We start from the raw sequence: 27799 nt of genomic DNA on the forward strand, positions 1-27799 counted from the left end.
GTGAATCCCAACAAAAAGCGAGTCCAGACAGCTTGAGTTGCTCAATCAGTTTTATTCAGGAGGAAAGTATTACTCAAGAGAAAAGGAGAAAAAAAAATAGCTTGGGTTGAAGCAGCACTCAAAAATCAGGTTGCTCTGTGATCCTTCATCCTAAACTCACTTCAAGTTTATATTAAAACTGATTAGATGAGATGCTAACTTACTCCAAATAAATATTTTTTTTTTCCATTTTGTTGGTGTTCGTAATAAACCACAGCCAGTCAGTAACGGCCAACAATCCCAACTCTGCACTAACAGACATACACACAACCCCATACAGCCAGTTAATGTGGCGAAGCAGCTTCTCCCAGAATCCCCCTCAACACATCAGGCATTATGAATATACAATATATTACACAGTTACAGTATATACAACACCTCTTTTACAATAAAAGACGGTTAATGTTTTTTCTTGGTGTCAATCACACGTGACATCGTTAAGCGGTGAAGTAGGAAGTCATTTCATCCACATTGTTGATTTCACACAACTTGGAGGAGAGAGGGGAGAAAATGCAGATTGTATTGTGCATTTGTCTGTTGGTCGGACCACCCAAGAAAAACAAAAAAGCGTTCAAACAAAAAATATATATATATTAAAACTAAATCTGAAGAAAGAAAATGTAGGGGTTCTTAAAATAGAAATGTTGTGTTTTACTATTGGTGCTTTCTGCAATTCCTGTAACTGTACCCATACATTTTTTTCTTGTAATTTACATGGTTTGCTTTGTGGAGTCTGCAAAAACTACCACATTCTGCACCATTACTTTGCCTTTTGATACTTCTAGCAATAAACATTCTGTGTGCAATTTCAAAGCCCAGTAAATGAGAGCCAATATGAATTGTTCTCAAATTGGAAATGCTCCAATTTTGTTTAGTCAAATTCATAGGAAGGCGATCTGCTTTGTATCTCTTGCCAGTCTCTGCAAACACAAAGCCAGAGTTGTATTATAATGTTGGGATTCTCTGCAATTCCTTGCTTTTAATGCCCAAAAGAGATATATTCACAAGTGTTATTACGCAAGACCTATTGCTGAATGGAGATGACAAATGTAACTTTTTTTTTTCATGAGTTTAATACTTTTTCTTTACCCAATTGGTCCCTCAACTATGGAAAAGATTTTTTAAAGTCCAAGTTGTCCTAGTTAAAACGCATGGCCATATTCTGAGTGTGACAGAGCGCACACCGGTAATTAAATTCAGGGGAATCCTCAGCATGAAGCTTCATGGGACACGCCCTCCCCTTTCACTGAAACCCATGCTATTCCAAACGGTCCGTCAGCACAGGGTGAGCTGTGTGAGAAAGCTTTGTACAGATTTAGTGCAATCATATTTGTATAATCTAACATTTTTTTTTACAAAAACAAAGTAGAAGAGATGCACTTTTGGCTAAGAGAAAAATCTGGATTCCAAGCAAAAAAAAATTCACTTACACAGTCTCACGCATTCCAGTTGTCAAAGATGTGTATTGAATCCTTTGATATGTAAAACCAAACATGAACGTAACAGAACACAACAAGCCCTGAAGAATAGTGTCCCAAACGTAAAACCCCATGAAAATAATTTTTTTAGCCGAGACGCTCAGTTGAGGAAGAGAAGAAAGCGACTGGAATGTAAAATATGTCTGTGGTGAAACCAGCAAAATGCCTCATAACATGTTGTAATATAATATCTGCCATAGTAAATATCAATTTAAGGAAATAGGTTGGGAAGAAACCTTTAGCACAGCGACCCAAGCTTTTAGAACAGAGGTGTGTTGTGCCTTCAACATATTTAATCATTGTTAAACTTCAAGGGGTCTTTTAAATTGCATCCATGCCCATATTTCACCTGATCAACCACCGGTTTGTAACGGTGTTGACGTCTCAGTCTAAGCACGTTTAAAACACATCAACACAAAATAGATTTCACAAGTATTAACATTATGTAATGTACAAACATAAGAGTTATTTTCAGTGTTCGAAGTAGGAAACAAAGGAGACGAACGTAGTTTTGGAAACGGTACCAATCAGCAACACCCTCTTGAACTTCCTGAACTTGTTAGTGTAACTTAGCAACCTCATGACTTCAAAACTAAACGGCACAAAGTTTCATGTGCACCTGTCGACTTAACTTTGCCCTACAGCTCTCTGCATTTAATGTTAGTCCAACCAACCTGGTGTCTGCTCTCTGCACCCATCTCCTTGGATTTCACACACATTTAAATACTTGGGTTTATTACATTCAAATCTGATGCTTTTGGCATGAGTACAGTGAATTGAAACTGATTTTTGCACAAGAACTGGTCATTTTTAGCAGCTCTTTGAGTGCTGTACCAGCAAAGGGGGCAGAATATATGGCCCCAGTATTGCACATGTATGAGTTAAGTGACAAAAGGAGGATAGGGTTTAAAAATTGCAATAAGGAGATTAATCAAGTTTTGTTTTGGAATACTAATTGTCTCCCATCTGTAAAAAAAAATGACAAAGCAAAACAAGGGGGAGCAAACTGAACAAATAGGGGCCATTTCAGTGTAACTGGGTGAGACGGTCGTTAAAGTGGGAAACTTCTTGAGATGTGTAAATATGTTCATCAAGCTACAAATCATTCAACCACAGAACCTCAGTCACACTCTGGGCCTCACACCACCAGGATCTTTACTTCATCCTGTTTGTCGGGCCGGTAAAAGAAGGGGATGCAGGGATTTTCGCCCAGGAACGGCGGTGACCGCGGAGCTCCCTGGGGGTTCTGGATCTCATGGAGAAGCTGCATGATTTGCTGGGCGGTGCCGTCCTCTCTGGGCACCAGAGGTTTGGACTCAGTCTGAACAGAACTATATGGTAATGTTTGGGATGAGGCAGCTTCTAGACCGTGTAGTGGGGAGGTCTCAGAGAGTGGGCTGACCTCTATGGCTTCTGTAGAGAACAACACATGAAGTTTCAGGATGATAAAGTCGATTAGAAAACACATCAAATACACTAGAGCTGCACTTAGAAGTTGGCTGGTGACTGGAATATGTTGATTTTAACCTGACCAGTGTTTTTCAACTTAGTAAATGAACCACAAAAAAAAAAAAAAAACAGGCTACCAAGTTAAATGACAACAATGAGAACAATTGCAACAAACTCAGTTATGCATTAGTGCGAAAAAATGGTGGGATTTTTTCATTTTGTTGGATTTCCATGATTGCAAAACAGCAAAAAACTGGAAGGTTTGATTGATGCAATTTGGCGACTGAAACTAGAGAGCCACATAAAAAGTAAAGGTGGGCCGAATTGGCCCATGAGCCTGCTTACTGGTCTTTAATCCTCTGACCTCCACCGGACTTGAAATTGAAAAGTTTTAGTTTTCAGACCATTTTCTGATTTGGTCCGTCTTGCTCTTACCTTCTCCATCGACAGCATTAAGCTCATGCTTATGTGCTTGCTGCTGTAAGTGAGAGTGCTCCTCCCCAACAGGAAGCAGGTCGGGGTTCGCTGTTCCCATGCGGGCTGCAGCTCCAGTGTAACGATTGTACCAGTCGTTCCTCTCGGCCACAAGCCTGAGGACAAGATCCTGCAGCTCTGCCAGTTTGGCCTGAGGGCGAAATGAAACAAATCATTACTACTGGTGGTGCAAAAATAATTTTTTTATATATATATATATGAGACAGAGAGAGAGAGAAGAGAGGCTGATTTCAATCTTTAAAGTGATCTAAAGGACATTTATGCTGATGAAGTGTTTACAGAGTAATGAGAAAACACAGAAAAATGTCAGTTTCAGAAAACATTTACCATATTTTCCGCACTATAAGGCGCACCGGATTATAAGGCGCGCCTTCAATGAATGACCTATTTTAAAACTTTTTTCATATATAAGGCGCACCGCATTATAAGGCGTACAGTAGAGGCTGGAGTTACGTTATGCATCCACTAGATGGAGCTGCACTACAGGGAATGTCAACAAAACAGTCCAACTCCAGTCAGCGAGGAGAGCTTCCTGCGACTGGGCCGGGGCGTGGCCGGACGATGGTCACCCTTCTCCATTTGCGCACAGCATGTTCGTGGAGAACGTGGTGCTAAATGACCTACACACCACCAGGTCATTTTGCACCACGTTCTCCTGATTCTAGACGGTCGGTAGGTAGATAGGTCAGTCAAACTTTATTAACAAACCAGCGTTCTGACAACTATCCCAGCATGCACCGCGCGCTTCTTCTTCTACGGGCGAAAATGAAGTCGGCGGCTGCTTACCGTAGTTGCAAGACCTATTGTGGCTCAATATTGGTCCATATATAAGGCGCACCGGATTATAAGGCGCACTGTCGGCTTTTGAGGAAATTGAAGGTTTTTAGGTGCGCCTTATAGTGCGGAAAATACGGTAAATGTGCCTCTCCATCAGAACTCATCAGTACAGAACCTTCATCTCCTCTTTGTCTTGGGCCAGCATGTTGATATACTGCTCTTTCTCCTGGTGCTTCTGCTTCATTATGGCCCGCTGACTTTGGTACAGGGCGATGTACTCCCCTTAAAATAACAATGAGTAAAAACAAAAATTTTATTAAATTCACAAACTACAACCATAAAATTTTTAAAAAGCAAGTAGTTCATACCTATAGTGTCAGTCTCTCCACTCAGCTGGATGCAGCGGTGCTCCAGTTCCTCCACCCGCTCCTTCAGGTCGGCTTTCTCCTGCATGAGGGAGGTGAAGCGCTGCTGGAGCTTCTCCATGGCGGCTTGCAGCGCCTGATGAACTTCAACTGGGACTCCTTCTGCTGAGGTAGCATAGCGGATACTGAGGGTTTACATAGTGACCAACCTATTATAGCTATAAACAGTGTGAGAGCCAGCAGGTGAAACTAATTTACTCTACAGAGCAGTGCAACGTGGTACTTTAACATAAAAGAAAATTGTTCTGTTTTTCTGACCTGAATGCTCATGACTGTGCTCAGTGTGACTGTGACAATCATCATGCCCATGACCATCTTCATGAACAGGTGTGTAGTTGTGGTGTTGCTGCTCCAGTCTAAGGGCCACGACCGCCTGTTGCCGGGCTGCCATGTGGAGCCTGTGCTCCTCCTCCAGCTGCCTTCTGGCTTCGTCCCTCTCCGCTTCCACCTGAGCCAAAGCCCCACGGATAAAATCCTCCTGTTGGAAGAATGAAAAAGTGTGATAAAGGAGACCTAACATGGGAAGCAGAAAATTACTACCACATTATGTAAATCAGGTCAGACACAAAGTGACTTCCATCTCTATACCAACCATCTCTTTCTGGCTCTCAAAGTCTTCTGGGATAACAATAGAAGACTTTGTAGGACTCTCCTCCGCTGAGTGGCTTTCCACTCCATCTCCTAAATTACATGACAAAGTAGAACAATAGAAATATCTGATGTATATAACTTCACCCATTTTGCATTCAACTCCCACCACAAATTAACTTGCAGCTGTTTGCAACAAACAAATCAACCAAGTACAAATCAAATAACTCAACACAACTAATAATAAAAGTAGGTGACTACCAGTCTCAAAATTATCTTTTTAGTTCTTGGTGAAGCACCTTTTAGCTGTTTTAAAGTGACTCTTAAACAAACAACAGATTCTGGGAGCGTTCACAAAGGGCGAACGACTCCGGTTCAGGAATATAGTTAAAGTTTGAACGTTCCAAGATGTTTGAAAAAGTTAAAGTCAGACAAGTTCGAGATCAATTAATCAAATGTTCTGAATACCAAATGATGGTGAACTCTGAAACATCCTTGGTATTACGGACCCATTAAAGGGTCCATTAATCCAACTTTCTTTGCAGAAAAAGTTGGATTTTTCTGTAGAGAAAATATCCAGTTTTAACATCGTTTCATAAAACGATGTTAAAACTGGATATTTCTGCTCATGTAATTTGTACAAACACTACTAAAGCAAAGAGGAGTACGAGCACAAAATGAAAAACACCAGCAAAGCACGAATACAGAACAAACCCTTACCCTGGTCTCTGGACGTCGCCACAAGAGCTGAACTGTTGAGCAGCTCTTTTATCTCAGCCTTCAGCTGTTCGTTGTCTCTGACCAACTGCTCCAAATGCTTCTACAAGAGCAAACATTTAAAACAATACTAAAATTACTCATGAATGTTTGTGTATCAGGTAATTATACAGCAGATAGAGTAAATAATTAAGCATGAAATAACAAAACGCCTGGCATGAAGTACATGAGTTTATGTAAATGTTTAAACACTAAATGTGCCAGACGTAAGCATTTTGAAGTGACGGTTCAGCCTCAAAATTTGATGCAATTAATCTGAATGTCATCTGCATATTTTTTACAACACCATAAAATGCCTGGCTCAAACAAAATCCTGCCTCATATACAGCATCGGTACCTTAAAGGTGACTTACTATGCTTCCTTGAAAGAGTAAGTATAGCTCTATGAGCTATACAAAACATGTTCATTACATATTTTGCACATTAACATCATTAGATAAAGAGATTTTAGTCTAGTTGGTTCTTCCTATTCTAAGCTCCTTTCAGAATGGATTAAGGGCTTTTTGTCACTTCATATCCAAATAAGCTTCTGACGGCCACACACTCCAACTCAACATTTACACTCGCTTGTGAAAATGCCTGCAAACAGATGCACAATTTTACAACCGTACAACTGTGAAAAGCAGAAGTAAAACCTTTAAGAACCAGTTGAGTACACAAAAAAAACATGCAAAAATTGAATTTTGCAAAATAGGTCAATTTTAGGCAGCTGAGGTAAATAAAAACCTTGATCATAATTTTAAGATTCAGGGTCCGTACACACCTCTGCTTGTTGGAGCTGATTCTGGCTGATGTCCAGCTGTACACGGCCGTGACTTTCATCATGCTGCAGTCGGTCCATGAGCTGGGTCTGCTGCAGAAACTGTTGGTGGAGCTGTTCCCTGTCTGCAGCCACGGCCTGGTAGGCAGCGCAGTACTGCTGCAGATGGGCCACCACCTGGTCTCTCTGCTCTAGAACGCCCCGTGTCTCCTGACATTTTAGCTCCAGCTGGAGGCAACAAAAGAAAAATGGACATTAAAACCAAAAAGCAGCAGATTATTCCTCAGTTGCTCAAAAACTTCAGTTAATTAAATTTCACAAGTCTTTATCATTTCCAATTATTAAAAAAAAAAAAAAAAGAAAAGAAAAACTGTGTACAGTTGATAAAGGTATTGGTGTCCATACAAAAATGTTACTGTTTTGAAGTATTGAGAGTAAGTTTTAACACTTACTGAGAGTAAACTGGAAGGTAATTCTCAGTTTTAATACTCGTTTCCTCAATATATATAAAAACCACAAGGCTTTATAACAGATGTGGGTATGTTACCTGCTCCTTGACGTTGTGCAGCTCCTCTTGTAATTCCCCCATCCTGCGTGCCAACTCCTTTTTCACATGTTGCTCTGACTGGATTGCAGTGGTCAGCTCCATATTCTCATTAGTCTGTCATAATGATGGAGTAACAGGAAACTTGGATTTAAAACAAGCTCTCAGTCACTTATATGAAGCACTAAAGTAATGGATGGGCTTCATTTATGCTCAATTTTAGAAAGCAACAGTAGAAAACAAACACTAGAAATTGAAACGCAGGAGCATAAATCCAATGCAAAAGGAGACAAATTAAGAATGATCAGAATAGTGGTAGTTCATTTTTGGCCTCACCAGCTTGACAAAGCCGTTCTGTAGCTCGGCCAGCTGGTCTTTCAGTGTGCGGTTCTGGGTAAGAGCTCGGCTAATCGTGGCCTTGTCTGACTGGACGTCCTCCAGCATGCGTCTGCGGTCCTCTTCCTCCTGCGACTGGCTCTCCACCTGCCGCTCCAACTCTTCCAGGCGGGTCTCTTGCTCCGCACACATGCGACTTAGCTGCTCGTTATCTCGAAGCTGGGGGAACACCAAATATATGTAGAAAAATATTTGGTCTCATTTTCAAAATATCAGGGATAATCAACCCATCTGATACAGGATATGCTATTATTTATCCATCAACATGTTTAAACAAAACAACAGAGTGCACACCTGAGCCTGGTATTGAGCAGTAATGGCATCTTTCTCCTGTTGTAAACTACTGAGGGCCTCCTGCAGAGCCACCTCTGCCTCTGATGGTCCTGAAGGTTGAGGCTCAGCATTTTCCTGGGCTTCCTTCTCCACAGACAACAATGCTGTAAAGGAAAGAATAACACTTAACAAGCTCTCCAATATTATGGCTTGATTTCAGTTAACCCTGGTTTGGATGCTGTTTATTTCCCAACAGAACTGAGAAAACAAATCTAACCCGCAGCATTTTTCAGCTCTACAACGCTGGCCTCCAGCTCTTGGACTCGGTTGATGTTTCTGTCTCTCTCTTCTGCTACCAAAGACACCTTCACACAGAAATTAAAATAAATCATCACAAACAGTTAAGTTTTCAGCGGTATTGTCAAACATAGTATACATTTTATCATTATACCTGTGCAAGCAGCTGCTCGGTTTTGTCCTTCCACACACGGCCCTCCTCCTGGATTCGTTCCACATAACGATCTCGCTCCGTCTTGAGCTGGGCTACAGACTCCAGAAGCTACCACATCATCGATATACAACAGTCTTAGTCAAAGTTAACCTTTATGTTTTTAAATAATCAAGTTCGGAATGAGACAAATGAGCTCAATATTTCTGATTACTGCTTAAGGATTCTTGTGTCACTGATAATATTGTGAGCTGTAACAAGAACTACCAGCAGAACAATTTAAATCTAACAACCTCTAATAAAGGTTAAAATGACAACTTTAGCATAAATCTACAGTTGACAAGTACCAAAACAGTCATCTGTGTTGTAGAAGGTGTTTTTGGCAAATCTCCACCAACTTAAAACAGTAAAATCTAGTTACTTTGCTTAACTGAAGCTGAATTAAACCAAAACTGTTCAGTATTCAGAGTGTTGTCCCTGCCTTTTATTGTAGCTTGTGTGCCAATTTCAAATTAGCAATGATAGGCCAGGAAACAGTGGGACTTTTCAAATTTAACCAAATTCTATGTATTTGCATATTTACACAAACATTGTTGCAATCCTTCATTTTCCACTCTATTTTATAAAGAAAATATATACTTTAAAAATGAAATCTAGGAGCAAACCTTTGTTACTTTGAATCAAATATATTTTGTCACGTTAAGCTGACAATCTGACGGTGAATTTGTAAGCTACCCAGTATTTAGTCATATTCCTCAGTGCACAACAGATCACCTAATTATATTGAATTATGGATGACATTAATGAAGGATAAATTCTGTCACTGGAGATAAAGGTTTATGCAAAATGAAAACAGGCTGGCAGGTCTGCATGAAAGTTTGTAACTCCTATTTTTTACCTTAAGGTTTCATAATGTACATGTAAGAGGGAGATGCCTCAGACCTGGTGATTGCGTGACTCCAGCTGCTGCTTTTCTTCCAGCAGCATCTCGACTTTTTGGTTGAAACCGGGGGAATCTGACTGACTGGAGTACTGGAGATAAATAAAAACACATTGATGTAAAATTTGAATGAGCAATGAAAAAGAAATATCTATTTGTATTATAAATGATCAGTACAATTTAAACAGTAAAAATCAGAGCCAGATGTGATGTTCTTGAATAATGAAGCATGCACCTGTTGAAGCATGAGGTCCGCCATCTCCAGCCTCTTGTGAAGATCGTCTACCTCCAGCCTCATTGCAGCATTATCTTGTGTAATCTGTCTCAGCTGTTCAGACAGCTCTGAACTCTGCTGTTTTGACTCCTCACTTAAATTGCTGTCAACAAACAAACATAAATTATATTCCACTTGCCTCATACTTTCAGAAATTGCATAGCCTGAACTGCACTTGTTTGAATTAAACAAGACTAAGTTGGCAGTAGCAAATTTAAAGCAGAATAATATATAAAATGTATTCCTATAATATGCTCACTAATTAAAAAAAAAACTTACTTGAGTCTCAGCACCTCTAGCCTTAAATTGTCTCTTTCTTTTTCAAGCTCCTTGTTTTGCTAAAGATAAAATGAAAGAAAAAAAAAAACATACATTGCTTATACTTAACAACATGACAGCAATATTTCAAATACATTCAACTAAGCTGATTTCTGTTTGACATGAATAAGTCAACTGAAAATTAATTTCATTTTAGAAGTTACAGCTTTATTCATTTGTCTCATAATAAATTCTTTAAAGTACGTTACCCTCTCAAATTGCTTCTGCTGTGTGGAGACAGTAGAGAGAGTTCGCTCCAGCTCTGAAACTCTCTGCTTCGTTGTCTGCAGACGGTTATTGAACTCCTCTGCTTCAGCTACGAACACACATGGAGTCGGAGCATGTCATTGCAAGCATGCAAACACAGTTACTTGACCCGACTGATTGTGCAAACCTAAAATCTTGCAAAAGTCATTTTAATGCTTACAGACACACCTGATTTTTGTCGTGCAGCCTGTTGTGTGTATTGTAGTGCTGTTTGTAGCTCAGATTTCTCTGATACCAGAATCCCAATGGTTTGGATATGAACCTTATAGGAAACAAATTAAAAAAATATTAAGATTCCAAGTGTGGATTTCACTTGTTTATACTGCAACATTTATTTAAAAAAAATAACACAAAAGTATTGCATGAAACAAAAACATGTCATAATATAATCTTAAATGTTTTAAAGAAGCAAATATTTCAAACACTTCAATATCAAAGTCAGAGTCTTTGATCAAAAGCTGCTGTAAACAAAAATGCTTTTAGTCCTGATTCAAAGGAGCCAGCAGTTTCTGCACATTTCAGGTTTTCAGAGTTTGTTCCAGTGCAGAGAAATAAAATACACTGAAACCTTAGCATGCATCACTCTGAGCGCTGAGGGGAGGGAGGGTGAGTTTTGGATCACATTACCATCTATTTATGGAAAAGGAACACCATGCAATTGTAATTTTTTTTTGCTGGTATATTTCCACAGGAATGCTTAAAATAAAATCTCATTATTTCTAAGGGATTTACCTGTAACTGCTCCCGCATTGCTCCATGCTCCTTTGAAAATTTCTGTTCAAATTCCTTTCGCTCCTGAAGGCAGGAAATTACAAAAATGCATGACTGTCCATGACAAAGCTCAAAGGCATAGATCATAAAAGATGGGATTGAGTAAAACATGTTGTAAAGGTAGGAAAATGAGGAAAAACTTCCAACCTTCTGCAGCTGATCTGTAAGCTCCTGAGTTTGATGTACCTGCCAAGACAATGTAGTATAAAATTAGGATTAGGCAGTGGGGGTGGGGGGATTAAAAAATAAGTCATTGAATATTTAGTACTCTATTCTATCTTAGAAAATATAATAAAAATTCTGCAGATGAGATCTTTTACATGCCAGCCACACAACTGCTGTGCAAAGAACAAAAATAATAGACATGTTTGGTAATTCCTAATGTGTCATATTATTTAATGTTTGCTATAATGTTATTGAGGATAGTCCACTAAACTGGCTCAACAAGCCCTGAACATCATGCAACTACAAGCAAAGTGTTAAGATGCCTGATTAAAATGTGCACCCAATGGGGTGCTTATACTATATTTAGAGTTGCAGGATGCACCCTAATCCACCTGAGCAACAGATAAAAATGAGAGAGAGATAATAAAAGATGAGTGTGATGGCCTGGTGGTTATGATAGCATGCAAAATGCATTGCGATCCAAAGCGTAATGCAAATAAATAACAGAACGGGAGGTTAGGGTAACAATGCAAAAAGCAAGGGCACACAGATATGCATACACACAGCTTCTTACCAGCTGGTCTAGCTTGGTATTGAGCTGAGAGTTTGTTAGCTTGCTAGATTCCAGGGCGGCTGCCAGCTCCTGGTTCCGACTCTATCACGTGCACACATGCATCCGGGAAACAAAAAAAAAAAAAAAAAAAAAAACTGCGACAANAAAAAAAAAAAAAAAAAAAAGGAAAATAATAAATATAAAGACACGGATAAGGTGAAGGAACAAAAGTCAAACAGAGAACACAGGGGAGGAAGACAAATATTTAAATGTGAAATATTAACATGGAGGCAAATAATATTACTGTTACAAGTGGTGGGTAATATGCTTTCAATGATGGAAAATGCCACATGATTAAAATAAGAAAAAATGCTAGTTTTAAAATACTTTGAAGGCAAGTGGACCAAGCGTGGAGAAAGTAAATCCTATTCGGAATGGTGTAGGAGTAGCTCAGGAGTAAAAATATACAAAACAAATCCAAAGTGGAGGAAAAAAGAAAGTTTTCCACCTTACCTCCAGTTCTCCAGAAGGTGCAGCTTCCCCATTCACATATGGAGCAGATGTCGACTGGAACGACAATGAAATCACAATTTACGAGCTTTGCAACAGAACTGATGACACACTTTACATATTTGCGATGCAAAGAGAAGGTGAGGACAACATTCCCCCATACAGAGTCCACCTCTGCAGGCATATTAATGGGCAAAATGATTAATTCAAAAACTATATTACACCTTCAAATTTTTGATAGCAAAGAAGGACCCCAATTAATTTAATCACATTTGTTTTCTCATACTTTGGATAGCAACATGATCTTTATAAAGGTGAGATGATTACACAGTTAATCTTTCTCAGAACTGAGCAAATTTAACATAAAACACACCGTGATATTAACTGTTGCGTACTGTTTTCCAGTGCCAAACAAAGTTCAGGGAGGATACTGTATATCTGATAAGAACACCAGGTGATGGTGTCAGTATGAGGACTGGCAGAGCTGAAAATGCTTCCAGTGCATTCTTGCAAACAATAGATGCAACACACACACTGGTTGGAAATGTAGACCGGCAGGGTGTTTTGTTAAAAGCCTAACACAGCATGACAAAGTGTGAGGCAGAAAGAGTGAGAGATAGAAAGGCATGGGATGACAGTGATGTCTGTAACACCCTACCTCAGAGACCAGACCATTTAGTTGTTGCGAGAGTTGCCGCAGGCTCTCTGTGGAAGACAACGGTCTGCAAAATAGACGTGCCAGATGAATGCAAATTATAAACTTTCCCGTTTTATGCTACAAGCAGCAACAGGGGTGGACTCAAAATAACAGAGTGGAGAAAAGACAGCACTGCTTTTACAGAGTGTCTGAGAAACTCAAGTAAGTTATGAATGTTAATAGGCAATTTTGCACAGAGATTATGAAGTATCGCTGCTGGAAAAAAATTTAAAAAAAAAAGCAAATATGCTGAAAGAAAACCCAAAAATTAGTGACATGGAGCTAAATTGAGCCCAGGCACAGCAGTGTGTTTGAGTAATAGATCAGCATCCAGTTATTACAAAGGTAAACTCCCATCAGATACAAAGATGAAACAATCTTCACCTCTCTACTTTGTAAAAGCATTGAAAGTTGAAACAAGGTCTAAAACGTCCTGAAGAAACCATATAAAAAGTACCAGACATGCTAGTTTTTCACATATTGTAGAAAAAATATAAGAAAAGATAACGCCCAGGAAAAGGACTAAAGTCAAAACATTAAAAACAAATCCTTAAAAGAAATAGATTGCAACAAATATCAAATAAAGTTACATTTACAAAAGTAAAAACTGTGTGTGACAAGACTGAATAAAAACAAGTTAAATTACATCACTGAAAATTAAAAACCCACCTAGTTTCCTCCTTTAAACTACGGTTTCCGTTGGTATCTGGGAAATCCTATACAGAGAGAAAATTAGAAGCAGAGGCTAGTAAGAAAACACGCAGGTGAATTTATGTGCTAGAACAGCGCATTAAACCATCACAAAAAAGACTACTATTTTTGACATTTTCTATAACTATGCCAAAAATCCTACTTATCCTAACTTCAGGCAAGTTCACAAATTCTTAGGCTGGAAATGTTGTATGTCAACATGACCTGTTATGGCATCTTAGGTGCATTTTAAACGATAAAACAAGCATGCAGACAGGAAAAAAAAGACACACCTGCAACTCAGTGTTGTGACTGACAAACTCAGAGTTAGTAGCAGCGTTAGCACTAGCAGAGTTAGACACAGGCGAGTCTCGGCCGGACTCGCTGTGAGGCTCCTCCGGCAGCTGAGGAACAGGGGACCCCATGGCCTCCATGTCAGCAAAGGTCTGAGGTAACATACACAAAAATGCCAACTCACTTTTAATGTAAGACGACAAGTGTTTTCAAGTATTGGCACACAAAAAAACCTGTCATGTTAATGCAGTTTACAGTTTATGTCTAAATATTAACAAAATAAACATGAGGACAAAAAGTACAATCCTCAAACATACAGTGTTTAATGGTTTAGTGACCAACTCTTGTCATTATCTGTTACTGTAAACTGCATTGTGAACACATTGCAGTCTTATTAGCATTTTAATGTTAATATGTAATGTGTTTGAGGTGATGTGATATTTCAAAAGCAGGTACACTCAACATCAAAGAAAAAAGAAACAAGCTGAAAAGTGAGCAGCGTTCTTGTTTACCAAGATATTCATCTGCATTGAACATTAAGCAACAGGAACCACAGCTATGTTTAGCTTAAGAATCTGCAAATGCCAACCAATAACACTAGACAACATAAGATCAACATTTCTTCAAAAAAAAACAAAAAAAAAAACAATGTACTGACATGCAATGAACAAAGAACAAAGAATGCTGCACACTCCACCTGTTGAAATCATTTCTGAAGTTTCTTGAAATGAGCTTACAAAGACAAAACATTCAAGACTTGGGTTTCAACTGGTTGTGTGTTTTGGTCAATGTGAAAAAAATTTGAACAGCAGACAAGGCATAATCTTGCACACCAAAAATGAGGAAGAGCTATTTACAGAAAGAAGTGCAGAGAGGGGGAAGGACAAGGGTAAAGCAGAAAGAGAGGGACAAAGGCTCACCTGACAGTTGCCATTAGGTGGGACGACTACTCCATTGCTTTGACTAAGTGCTTTCAGAAAACTGTCAAACTACAACAGAAAGAAACAGCAGCAGACAGAAAGAGAGAAGTGACAGGGCAGAAAACAACTCAAAGTCACAGAGAGATAAATGATAGAAGCAGCTACCACAAGGAAGAGCTGCAGAGGTTAGTGTGTGACAAGAATAAAGTGACCACAACATATGTTGCCATCATTTGTACAAGTTCTTTTTTCGCCTCTCCATTTACAGTCATAATTAGGCCTAAATTAAATTAGATTTGAACTACCAGTAAACTTCTTATTTCAATATGAATTCTATCCAAGAAACTGAACTGAAATTAACAATTTGCACTTATAAGTTTAGGCTTTCCAATCATACGAACAAAGAGTTGTTAAAATTAATAACTGATATGTTGAGAGAGCGAGCAGAATTAAAGAAAGGAAAAGGAAAAGTGAAAAGATGCTGATATTTGAAACACAATTCAAAGATAGAGATTCTTACTTTACAAATGGCATTTTTAAGTTAATGGTCATGTGTGCGACTACTGCAGAGTAGGGTGAAGTCACTGTTATTGTAACAGTGAGAAGAACATCGACAGCTGTCTAAAGAACGGCCGTAAACGCAGGTCAAATGTCATGAGGCAGAGCCAAGTTATGCGCATGTGCTGTCTGAAAGCAGCACCCCACACACACACACACACACACACGTCCTCATTAGCCTTTTTAATGTGACCACAGACTGTTCAATTGGAACACAAAGCAAGAGGCAATGCTTGATATCAATAGGCTACTTCAATCACACTTTTGTTGAAAAACAAAAGGTGTGTTTACAATAACTGGTATAGTAACCAACATTATTAGAACTACTGTTTAAAGTCTAATACACATTTCCTTCCTTATGACTGACAATTATCACAGAGCTTTCCAATACCATCTGATATTCTGTATTTCTGAGCATGTTTAAGAGAATATCAAACAGAACTGCTTTTCTAGCAATCTATGTCAAGAAATGTAAATGTATGAAATTAGTAACACAGTTTTGCAACTAGCAACATAATTAGTGCACAAAATACAAAGGACTAAATACAGGGGTGAAATGTACATGTAGTATTAGGAGGCAATCTAATCCAACAACCAACACAAGAAAAAAAAGACTAAATGAGCAGAACGTTACAGAAAAACTCACATTGTCTGGGGAATCTCTGTCTGCATCAAGTTGGTTCACTTCCTTCACCTTGCGCTTCTTCTTGGATCCTGTTCCACTTCCTCCTCCTCCCCTTTCTCCTCCCACAGAAGCAGGAGAGCTCTTCTGTTGAAACTCCTTCAGCTGAGCAACACAAAAAGAAACAGAATGCAGAAAGAATGTTTTACCTTCTCTGTTTCCAAAATATTTATGTCTTTCTTTAGCCAAATATTATGTTTTATACAACTTGTAAAATATAAAGAGGGCTAGTAGGGCATTAAAAACGCTCTGACACCTTACAGCAAAATTAACTGTTAAAGTAATTAATTGCTTTCATATCCTTATTTTTTTTAGATATTGTTCACTGTTCACCATATGTATATATATATATAAAACGCTACACATATTCATTTAAAATGATGAATATGCAGTTGCATAATTTTAGATCTAACACAAGGCCTCTTTGCAGCTGCTCCCCAAAAGTCAACAATATTTATTAAGCAGGTTTCTCAAGTTGAATTTTGTCTGGCATGAAGCAACATCCAAGTAATCTCTACTAATGCACCTTTAATCCAATTATTCTAAAAAAAACAAACCAAAAACTATGCCACTCAAACAACAGATGTTGTTTAAAACAAACACAAAAATACAGTTTCAATCTTGAAAAGAAAAAGAATAACAACAACAATAACCAGAGATGATGTTTTAAAAATAGGTGAGTTGAAAAATAACATTTTAGGCTCAGGGCCCTGAAAAGTAACAGGAGGAACAACAAGGAAATCAAGTGACTAATCAAATTTTAAATGGTGTTTCAAATTTATGATCACCTATTTACAAAATATATGAGTCAAAGATTAAATATTGAGGAGTACAGTGGTCGAAATGTATTCATCTTTCTACAAAACTCCAAAACAGCTCCTCTTCTGTCCGAGAAGAGGGGTGTCAGCTGTCAAAACAGTCCCCTTGATTCAATCCAGTTCATTATGCTAGCAAGCTAATTTTGTGGAGTTCAGTTTTATACTTTCTGAAAACGACTGTTTGTAGCCCAATTTATGATGTTAACATTTTTTGCAAACGAGTCAAAAGGTTGTCAAGCTTCTGTGTTATGGTATTTCCACTCATCCGTATCAATGTGTTCGTTAGCTTTTGAGCTTGTTTGCTAATGTTAACTTGCCTTAGCACGTTAAGATTTCGCCAATGACTAAATTTACGGTTGTCTTGATAGACGGGTAAACCTTTGGCCCACAGTTGAGTTACTCGTTGAGGCACTAAGATGAATAGGATGTCGTGAATACAACTTCCAACTAAGAATAGACGAAGGTGAAGGCTATCAGTAGGTTAATGCTATCAGTGGAGGCCAGGAGACAGGCACCGGTCTTTCCTGCTCATTGAAGCCGGAATATGAGTGCGAGAGGAGGGACGTGCGACATCGCAGAGGTCGGACGACGTGTAATGACAACACCCGTGCTCAGTCATGGAATTTATAATACAACAAGTAGAAACACGGTTGAATTAAACTTGCAAGCTAAATAAATGATGAGTATATAACGTGAAATTAAGGAAAGTCATTTATTAATATACTTTACCTTTTTCTTAGCTGCAGCGAGTTTTGTTTGCCTACTCTGGTCGGCCATCCTGCTGCTCTGGTGGTCAAGCGACCGAACCACGTCATCAGTAAGATGCTAATGGATCCTTCTATCGGTAGGGGGCGCAAAGCCCCCGTTCTTAGGGGGCGCAACCAGTTTTAGATAAACATAGACTTGTGATATAAAGTAGGGGAAAATGTGATTGTAGATCCCATTATTATTACACTATAAGTTCTTGCTCTTCTGTGTTTATAAGCACTTTTAAAGTGCTTAAACTTTAAGACGTTATTTGAAACTTTTCTTTTTTTTTTTTTTTTTTTAGATAAGGGTCAGACCATAGTGTGATAATTACTCCAATACAATGTCAATGTCAATTTTATTTATAAAGCACTTTAAAAACAGATATTAACTGCAACAAAGTGCTGTACAGTATTCATAAAACACAAATAAAACACATAAGAATAAAACACAAATTAAAACAGACAGGGCAAGTAAATTACAATGTCAGGCTGTATGATAAAACATACAAAACATTCTTACGAGGTCTAACAATGAAATAAAGTAATATTAATTAATTTCTACACTATTTTGATAGGTTATATTGGAGCTAAAGTAAAATTAAATTGATAAACCGTATTGTCTGATATTTTACTACATTTTACTTGGGTAGATTCCATTTGTCACTTTCACAGCAAAATTAAAGGCAATTAAACCGTTCATTTTTGTATCAATCCTAAGCTTTCAATATGGGACTGAATTTTAGAAGAGTATGCCATGCATGTGAAGAGTCCATCGTTTGTGTAATAGATAAAGTAACTTGATGCCCCCTTAATGAACTACAGATTTTGGCTTCAAGTAATTAAATACAACAAAAATATTTGTAATTTATTAAATATGATAAATATAGCATTGATTTCCAAAGTAAAAATCGGTGTAAAACTGTTCTTCATAAATGTAAATTTAAGATATGTAACACATTTTTAGAATTAACACAAAGTCTGAAAGTGAGAGTGGTCTTTGGTTCAATTGTAAGAAACTGAAAAAGCAGAGCAAATCTTACAGCCAGTTTAACTTCCTGGTTATATTATTAGATTTGAGTAATATAGCTCTCCCTAGTGTTGGAAGCTCCTTATAGCTGCAGAAGGAAAAGGAGGAAATGAGTGATCCTTAAAGAAATAGATTTTACCTTCTAGTGAGCTAAATATCTGTGTGCACCAATTTGGGGATCTGTTCAGCATGTTCAGCTTTTTTCTCTTTTTGCTTACTTTTTTATGTTTGTGTTTTTTAATGTATTCACTTATATGTTCCCCTTTAACATTCATAGTGTGTGGAACTCTGATTTAGTTTTAATTAGAAATATTTAACCAGCTGAGGACATTTGCTTACATCTCAAAGTACTTAAGAACTCTTTGGAATATTGGGTAAATAAAATTGAAATATGGGGGGTTGTTTTTCTTAAATTCAGGGGCTACACAAAACAATATGTCGCCTATTAATTAAAGAGAAACAACAAATCATAGTTTATAGTTAATTTCTAGAAATGTCCACCAGGTCAATACAAAATAACTGATGAAAAATATGTTTATAGATACTTATCCAAATACCATAAAATAAATTAAATTCTGTCGATTAAGTTCAATCTAGATTGATATGCATACATGCAGGGACTGGCCTTTTTACTTAGATTTACAGATTGCTCTTTGTTTTATCGATATTTTACATTTTCATACTGTTTCTAGAACATTTTTGAGGTATCCACTGCTCTTCTATATTCATGAACACAACACACACTATTTTGTTTATGATGTAGAAATCAGCGTGTTTTAAATCAAGAAGAAAGAAAGCCATCACTTACTGGATATTTTAATTTAATTTCCGAATTGCATATTAGTAATGATGGAATGGCTAAACAGCATTTATGTTGAAGTGAACAATAATATTTGCAGGCCTCACGTCAAAACAGACAAACCTATGAATGAATCATCCTGACAGTCAGCTGTCTAATGAAACATGCTATTAATTTAAGTCACAATGGCATATTACTGATCAAGAGAGTGATCATTACAATGCATGATACTAGAGTAGCATCCACAGAATTACTTGCATTCATATTGTAGCTTATTTGTAGGATACTACCACACATAAGAATGTTCTAGAAAAGCAAATGCTACCCAAACTTCAAAATGTATGAAATGTGACGATGAAACGCCTTTTCGCCGGTATGTAGAGTGGCGTGTCATTGCACCAACTGCATTCATCAGTGTTGCTGACTGACAGCCAATCAGGGTCGGCGGAGTGGTGGACAAGGCGATGACGTTGCGTCAAACTGATGTGTGCAAATCAGCGCCGGACAGCGTGCTGAATGAAACCAATCAGCACCTTCCAGCGAACAGCTGCTTAGCCAATAGCAGGCCTCCACGACAGAAAAGCAACAACGGCTTATATATGGAGAAAGCACACTTCTGTCAGCATCATTCGGAACAGGCAAGATCATAGAGGATACATAAGAAGATACGCAAATCATTCGGAAGGAACTTGACTGAATTGATTCATTGTCGAGGCCTTTAAATCGTTGATAACGTTGTAGTAACGGTAAGTACATAAACCTGTGTAAATATTATTGTAGAATATTGTGACATTTCGTGTTCCACTTAGCATAAATGTTTTCCAAATCGTTTCATGTAACCAACGTATAACGCTAGCAAAGCATTGACAACTATACAGTCTCTTTTTAATACTGCAGTTGCCATTTAAAAAAAAAAACGTAATTTGAATACAGGGTGACTTTGTTACATTTTTATTCGGTCTTCGTTCTTCCATGATACTGACTTGTACACTAGCCAATAACTGACATTAATGCTAATATTTGTTTGAGATTAAGACTATTTGTCCTGTTATTCCAGCTTGTAATTTTACTTGATGTTTTTTTTTTCCCGTGCATTTGGTTGTAATGGTTGTTTCCTGTCTCTAAATGGTGGGCAACGACTACAAACTTCTATTGATCGGTTAAGGAAGGAGGCCTCGTGGTGCATTCCGGATACTTGAATAGTCTTATTTTGTCTTTTGTAGCGTTTTCCTCATTTCTGCGTCCAGAAAAAGAGAAGCAACGATGAAGCTGTTGTGGCTTGTAGTGCTTGTGGTCGGCACCGTGCGTGCTGATGACGACGAAAAAAAGGACAGTGTGGGCACTGTCATAGGAATTGACCTGGGGACAACCTACTCATGGTAATGAATTAAGTCATATTCAAAATTTCAGACACCTTTGAAATGTTTCTTTTTTTTTTCCTTCATTGAGATACCAAGAAGAGTACTCAAAACTAACCTCTCTTTAATTTTCAGTGTTGGAGTCTTCAAGAATGGACGTGTGGAGATTATTGCCAATGACCAGGGTAACCGCATCACCCCCTCATATGTGGCCTTCACCAGTGAGGGTGAGCGTCTCATTGGTGATGCTGCTAAGAATCAGCTGACCTCTAACCCTGAGAACACAGTCTTTGATGCCAAGAGGCTGATTGGTCGCGCATGGGGCGACTCCTCTGTGCAGCAGGACATCAAATACCTGCCTTTCAAGGTGAGTTTCAACTCTTAGCTGTTGCAGTAGTGGTCATAATTGAAGGGTTTTTATTTTATGTTCTCCAGATTCTTCTTCTTCTTTTTTTTTTTAAACATTCGTGTCCTATTTTAGGTTATTGAGAAGAAGAGCAAGCCCCACATCCAGGTTGACATTGGCGGTGGCCAGATCAAAACCTTTGCCCCAGAGGAGATCTCTGCTATGGTCCTGACCAAGATGAAGGAGACTGCTGAGGCTTACCTTGGCAAGAAGGTGAGAGACGTTTCCACAAACCACTTGATTTAATTCTAGTTTCTAATAAATTACTGAAACTTACAAAAATCGTTTGCTTTTGTGCTCAGGTCACACATGCTGTGGTGACTGTCCCTGCCTATTTCAATGATGCTCAGCGCCAGGCCACTAAGGATGCTGGCACCATTGCTGGTTTGAATGTCATGAGAATCATCAATGAGCCGTAAGTATTTAAACAAAGTGTTGAAATTATAGAAATATTTTCCTCTCTTTTGTATAATACTAACTTCTGGTTTTTGTTTGCATCTAGTACTGCTGCCGCTATTGCTTATGGCCTGGATAAGAAAGATGGCGAGAAGAACATCCTTGTGTTCGATCTGGGCGGTGGTACCTTTGACGTCTCCCTTCTGACCATTGACAACGGTGTGTTTGAAGTGGTAGCCACCAACGGTGACACCCACCTGGGAGGTGAAGACTTTGACCAGCGTGTCATGGAGCACTTCATCAAGCTGTACAAGAAGAAGACCGGCAAGGACGTGCGCAAAGACAACCGCGCTGTGCAGAAGCTCCGTCGTGAGGTCGAGAAGGCAAAGAGGGCTCTGTCTGCCCAGCACCAGGCTCGTATTGAGATCGAGTCCTTTTTTGAGGGAGAAGACTTCTCTGAGACCCTGACCCGTGCCAAGTTTGAAGAGCTCAACATGGTAAGTTCAGTCTTCTTAAAAAGCTGCACAACAGTAATGCAACAAGGTTTCTCTAAAGGGGCTTACAACTTTTCACTTCTCTTCAAAATCCAGGACCTGTTCCGCGCTACAATGAAACCTGTACAGAAAGTCCTGGAAGACTCGGACCTGAAGAAGTCCGACATTGACGAGATCGTGCTTGTTGGAGGCTCCACTCGTATCCCTAAAATCCAGCAGCTGGTGAAGGAGTTCTTCAATGGCAAAGAGCCGTCCAGGGGCATCAATCCCGATGAGGCTGTGGCGTACGGAGCTGCTGTCCAGGCTGGAGTGCTCTCTGGAGAAGAAGATACTGGTAAGTTTTCTTTGGCTTAGTTGAAATTGCTAAACATGATTAAAATGGCTAGTGTTTGCTTATCAAAAAAATCTTTCTGTCCTTGCAGGAGAAGTGGTCCTTCTGGATGTGTGCCCCCTCACCCTTGGTATTGAGACTGTTGGAGGAGTCATGACCAAACTGATCCCCAGGAACACTGTTGTGCCAACAAAGAAATCTCAGATCTTCTCGACAGCCTCAGATAACCAGCCTACTGTCACAATTAAAGTTTATGAAGGTAAGAATTGGACAGCACTCCAAATATATGAAATTTTAAAATTGATCATGAATGTAAAATGTTATAAAACCCTAATCAGTTACTAATTTATTATTTTTTTTTCTTAGGCGAGCGTCCTCTGACAAAAGACAACCATCTGCTGGGCACCTTCGACCTGACTGGCATCCCCCCTGCCCCTCGTGGAGTTCCACAGATTGAAGTCACCTTTGAAATTGATGTCAACGGCATTCTACGCGTTACCGCTGAAGACAAGGGAACAGGCAACAAGAACAAGATCACCATCACAAATGACCAGAACCGCCTGACCCCTGAAGACATCGAGAGGATGGTGAACGACGCCGAGCGCTTTGCTGACGAAGACAGGAAGCTGAAGGAGAGGATCGACGCCCGCAATGAACTGGAAAGCTACGCCTACTCTCTGAAGAACCAAATTGGCGACAAGGAGAAGCTCGGTGGCAAACTGTCAGATGAGGACAAGGAGGCCATTGAGAAGGCTGTTGAGGAGAAGATCGAGTGGATGGAGTCCCACCAAGATGCCGATCTGGAAGACTTCCAGGCTAAGAAGAAGGAGCTGGAGGAAGTTGTTCAGCCTATTATTAGCAAGCTCTACGGCAGCGCAGGCGGACCTCCACCAGAGGGTGCCGAGGAGCAAGAAAAAGATGAGTTGTAGGCAGGCTTGAAGTCTCTGGTTGCCCTTTTCCCTTTTAGGTGGCATTAGCATGAATTTGAACTGATGGGACTCAATAGTGAGAGGAGTGGCAGGGAAGGGGTGACGATAACAAGCAACCATACTGAATTTTCTAAAAGACTTGAAAATAAACTTCAGTGTGAGAAATGTCCTTCGCTGCAAGGCGGAGATTCGTCAGCCCAGATGAGGCTTGTTGCTGCTGTTCTCAGGCAGTCCTAATGGGGGTTTTGTGAAGGGGAGGGGCTTATTTGGGTGGGCAAGTTATTAGTGGGTACACTTAGGATGGATGGTGTCTGTGCGATCAATGGTTCTGTTCACAGGCAGTGCTCAAAGTTATTTATTGTACTTCTGGAAAGACACTGAAATAAATGTTTCATACAAACTATTGCAGGTTGTCTCATGCTGCATTAATTTGATACTTGTTGGATAGGATTTCCTTCAACACAAAATTCAGGGTTGGCACAGAGTGTTAATTTATGGCCTTAAATTCATATGCTCAAATTTTACATAATAGGATCGAAATGATTAAGAATGACATTTGCAACAGAATAGAATTCTACTTGAAACTGTCATCCTGCAGAAAATTTGAATTTTAATGGTGAGAATAGTTTAAAAGGCTTATAGTAACGCTGAAAGTTGTACATTGAAATTTGAAACCTACATGTAAAAGCTGTCAAGAGTTAAACATACAGGCAGCTCTAAAAATCAGTCTGACTTCTGGAATTTGCAGAAACCGACACGAACCTCGAATTGCAATAAAAATTCACTTGACAACAGTCACAATGCAGTCATTATAAATAACGCCGTGGGTGTCCATTCCTCCAAATGCAAAAGCCAGATTGATGGTTTCAAAGTCTGGACCGCTGGTCTGCATCCCATCTGCATTCCTCTCCCTACACAACTGCCATGGCAATAAACACATGGAGTGGTCCAGGCGGTTTGGTGGCAAATCTCCTTCAAATTTCATTAGGGTCCATCTGCTCTTCTCTGCAAACAGAAAAACAGCATGACATGTCTGGTCTTAAGAAACATGGGGTTCAAGAAAATGAAAACCAGGCAAAGGCAGTGTACCAGTATTAAATCTGTACATTGAGTTGACGGCACCGTCTACAGTCAGCCCTCCAAATATATAGATGTTTGCACCCTGTACCACAGCCGAATGGGCTGCAACGCCTGGTGGGATATCTCCTTTTGACTGCACTTTCTCCCACTTCATGATCCCTTTAAATATGGATTCCAATATTAGATTAGCCAGAACTTCCACAGTTTATATGTTTGACCTTGGTAAGAGGCTTACCTGAGTCAAGAGAATACATATCACTGAAGAACTTATCTCCAGCCATGCCTCCATGAATATAAATCTTCGAGCCAACCGCAGCTATGACGTGTCCGTGTCTGGACGCCGGTTGTCTACCTTGTGTTTCTGGCTGAAACCAAGTGGAAGAAACTGGAAAAACATTCACACACAATGCATTAAATTAGCACGAATGTTTTCTTGAATTTGTTACCGTTGAAGCAATGTTTTTTTGAGGGGATGTCTTCCGTACCGCACATTTACGCACACTACTGAGATCAAGTTGTAGAGCTTTTGCAGAGAGCTCCACAGTCACTGCAGCAATGTCTGTTGAAACCAAAATGATATCTGAACTCAAAGCGGACTGAATTTATGGTATTCTCTCCCATCAATCTTAAAACAGTCGATTCCCCAATTGTCATACTAGATAGTTTAGAAGACGGTGTCATATAAATACTTAAACTGGCTTGATGAACAATTAGCCTGTTTTTTTAATTTAGTTTTAAAAAGTAGCTATTATGAAACCTGTCCAATGTCACTTTCTCTTTGTAATGGACAGCAGCAATGCTATTTATATGAATACACCTTCCTCTGTTTAGAAAAGACTAGATGGTTATTAGAGGAAGTTGAGCAGCATTATGTACCTTGGACACTTATTCAACTTTGTACAAAGCTTAAGGAGGTGTCACTCTCCTTTATAGTCAAAAACTGCATGCCTAACATTCTTTCCTTTCATACTAGCATTATGGTAATTAGATCCACTTTATCCAGTTATAATCAGAATTTGTCAAAATCTTATTCTTTACATGGACCCTCCTTAAAGTCCTCTGAAAGAACTTAGCAATTTTTTTATTTTTATTTTATTTTTTTTTTACAAAGTTTGTGATTTTTATTGGATTCATTTAGGATCATTTCATATATTCCTCAGCATTCTTTGCAAAACACTGCTTATTATGATTATCTTACAATGCTGGTTCTTTGCTCTCTAACCTGTATCAAACACATGAAGTTTGGTGTCGGAGACAGGTGCAGCGCCTGCTTCCCCACCAGAAAACACATACAGTTTGTCCCCTATGCAGGCTGAGCTGGTGTGGTACGTCCTGGGACTGGGAAGCTCCCCTTTTGCTTCTACATTTTTCCACTGAGGCTCCTTGTCTGGAAACAAAATAGACTTTACTATTTTTACAGGAATTATAAACAACTGCTGATTAGAAGAAAAGCTTAAGACAAGATTTACCAGAAAACTGTAGTTTCTGGATACATTTGCGATTCCCCGTCTGCTGTGCCCCACCAAACACCCACAGGCACTGTGGACAGCTTTCGGACACAAAACTGCAGTGTTCATATCGGGCTTCTAAACCTTTCCAGTCGGATGTGATCCATTCATGATTATCTGGAAAAGAAGAACAAACATACAAATCCAGACTTGTGACTTTTAACTTGAAGGAGGCACTAGTCAAGTACATAAATAATGTTTTACTTACAAAGTCTAAGTGCTTAATGCTTTATAATATGCTTAGGCTTTAACAGGTATGCATTAAAAACTGTTCGCGGATATTTTTTACCTAGATTTATAGCATATGACTCTGAAAAACTGCCACTGGGATTAGCTCCCCCAACAATAACGATTCTTCCTTTTCCACCATCTTCAGAGGGAACAAATGTGCAGGTATGACCCACACTAAGCCCTGGAGTGCTTCCACTTGGTGTCAATGAATACCTGTTTACAGCAAAAAGGATTTCAGAAAAAACAAACAAACCAAGAGATCATTTCTATTCTTACATAAATAGTACAAATGATAAATTTTTACTATACATACCAGATTCCTTCTTTAGGTCTATCAAGCGGGTCAAGCACTGGGAGAAACTCCATGGCACACAGTGGTGAAGTTAAGTCAATCTGGCGTTATTTATTCTTCATGTCTGCTTTGACCATTTTCTGTGTAGAACGTTACAAGAAGCATTCACAAAAGCTCTTACGTAAAAACTTAGCACAAAACAAAAAGTAAAAAAAAAAGGACTGGCTTTTAATTTTTTTTTTCTTTTTAAAACAAGAATTAGATATCAACTTTAAAACACTGTTGAAATTAACTTAGTTTAGCTAGAAAGCTCCAGGTGGAGACAGGAATAACAGCACGAGTTTTACCAAGCTTAGCATGCGAAGCACTTCCTTCACACCTAACTGCGGAGTGCGGAATAAAATGAGAATAAACTAGTAATCAAGATCATTTAACAGTTCTCTGACACTGTTCATTAAGTGATGCTGTTGACATAGTTAAGTAAAGATAAGACGTTTACTCACCAGCGTAAATATTCTAATTCAAATCAGGCATGAGCTTTAGGAAACATATTATGCGTAGGATTTTGCGTTAGCTACGCTATTTGGTCTGATTCAGACGTATTTGTCATGGTTTCGTGGTGCGCATGCTCTGTTAATTGCTTCGCTCTTTTTCTTCCTTTTCCTCTTTTTCATGCTTCTTCTTTTATGGCGGTTGGAAAGCAACGTATTGATGTGCATTACTGTCATCTACTGGAGTGAAGTGTGGACCGGGACACTACATGTATATTATCCCACATAAAAAAAAAATAATTTTCTATATCCTTTCTATTAATTTTGTCGTCTTTTCAGAAGAGAACAAAAATATTCAGAAGTGGAAAGTTTTTTCAAAAGATCTTGTAATATTTAACTGTAATTTATTGTCTTGTAGTTTACATACTAATTCCCTTCTCTCAACAGAATATTTGGAACAGAACAACAAAACATGTTTTATTGTCTCTTCTTGAAAACAAAAAATATATTTTGTTGGATGTTTTCCTATTTTAAAGTAAAGTACTATTTAACCCTGTATGGACCAAACCGTCCTCCTTTATATTTCGTCCTGTTCTCACCAAGTTTTTTTTTTAATACTGTAAGGCCATCTGTCAGTTCTTTCTTATTCCCGCTGTTTCTGCCATCGTTCCTTAAACTTTTGCTTAATAATTGATTTGATTTCTCTTTAATTGTTTCGCTCTACCCAATGCAGAACATTAAGACTTTATGTATTCTCAGGAAATACGTTTTAAATTGTATAAAATGTCAAAGAGCCGTTTTG

At 38.8% G+C, this 27799-nt stretch overlaps 3 protein-coding genes across 9 annotated transcripts; 1 reads left to right on the plus strand and 2 right to left on the minus strand.

Annotated features, from left to right (window-relative positions):
* Window positions 1–32: 32 nt before the first annotated feature.
* On the minus strand, window positions 33–17736 carry golga2 (golgin A2). 6 transcript variants are annotated; one of them, XM_007569412.2, is made up of 28 exons: window positions 17636–17736; window positions 16053–16193; window positions 14849–14917; window positions 13928–14080; window positions 13614–13660; window positions 12906–12969; window positions 12251–12304; window positions 11759–11839; window positions 11167–11205; window positions 10981–11043; window positions 10417–10510; window positions 10191–10297; window positions 9943–10001; window positions 9625–9766; window positions 9392–9481; window positions 8453–8560; window positions 8279–8366; window positions 8023–8165; window positions 7669–7887; window positions 7336–7449; window positions 6792–7016; window positions 5972–6071; window positions 5256–5344; window positions 4922–5141; window positions 4607–4765; window positions 4414–4520; window positions 3402–3591; window positions 33–2930 (listed from the first exon to the last, which is right to left on the minus strand). In XM_007569412.2, the coding sequence occupies exons 1-28, from the start codon at window positions 17681–17683 to the stop codon at window positions 2656–2658; spliced, it is 3288 nt and encodes a 1095-aa protein (XP_007569474.1). In that variant the 5' UTR covers window positions 17684–17736; the 3' UTR covers window positions 33–2655. The 6 variants fall into 6 exon arrangements, with proteins under 6 accessions (XP_007569474.1, XP_007569465.1, XP_007569481.1 ...); XM_007569403.2 differs by having other exon boundaries at window positions 4607–4768; XM_007569419.2 differs by lacking the exon at window positions 14849–14917 and having other exon boundaries at window positions 4607–4768.
* Window positions 17737–20073: 2337 nt separating this feature from the next.
* hspa5 (heat shock protein 5) lies at window positions 20074–23798 on the plus strand. The gene is made up of 9 exons (XM_007569430.2): window positions 20074–20227; window positions 20705–20860; window positions 20975–21206; window positions 21321–21458; window positions 21548–21660; window positions 21748–22138; window positions 22232–22469; window positions 22558–22725; window positions 22833–23798. The coding sequence occupies exons 2-9, from the start codon at window positions 20745–20747 to the stop codon at window positions 23393–23395; spliced, it is 1959 nt and encodes a 652-aa protein (XP_007569492.1). The 5' UTR covers window positions 20074–20227; window positions 20705–20744; the 3' UTR covers window positions 23396–23798.
* Window positions 23799–23985: 187 nt separating this feature from the next.
* On the minus strand, window positions 23986–27161 carry rabepk (Rab9 effector protein with kelch motifs). Of its 2 annotated transcripts, none has more exons than XM_016680424.1 (8): window positions 27010–27161; window positions 26528–26639; window positions 26273–26427; window positions 25945–26100; window positions 25698–25862; window positions 24711–24860; window positions 24485–24634; window positions 23986–24400 (listed from the first exon to the last, which is right to left on the minus strand). In XM_016680424.1, the coding sequence occupies exons 2-8, from the start codon at window positions 26578–26580 to the stop codon at window positions 24177–24179; spliced, it is 1053 nt and encodes a 350-aa protein (XP_016535910.1). In that variant the 5' UTR covers window positions 26581–26639; window positions 27010–27161; the 3' UTR covers window positions 23986–24176. The 2 variants fall into 2 exon arrangements, with proteins under 2 accessions (XP_016535910.1, XP_007569495.1); XM_007569433.2 differs by having other exon boundaries at window positions 26528–26646; window positions 27010–27160.
* Window positions 27162–27799: the final 638 nt, after the last annotated feature.

The sequence above is a fragment of the Poecilia formosa genome, unplaced genomic scaffold (assembly GCF_000485575.1).
Source record: "Poecilia formosa unplaced genomic scaffold, Poecilia_formosa-5.1.2 Scaffold6, whole genome shotgun sequence".
NCBI lineage: Eukaryota > Metazoa > Chordata > Actinopteri > Cyprinodontiformes > Poeciliidae > Poecilia > Poecilia formosa.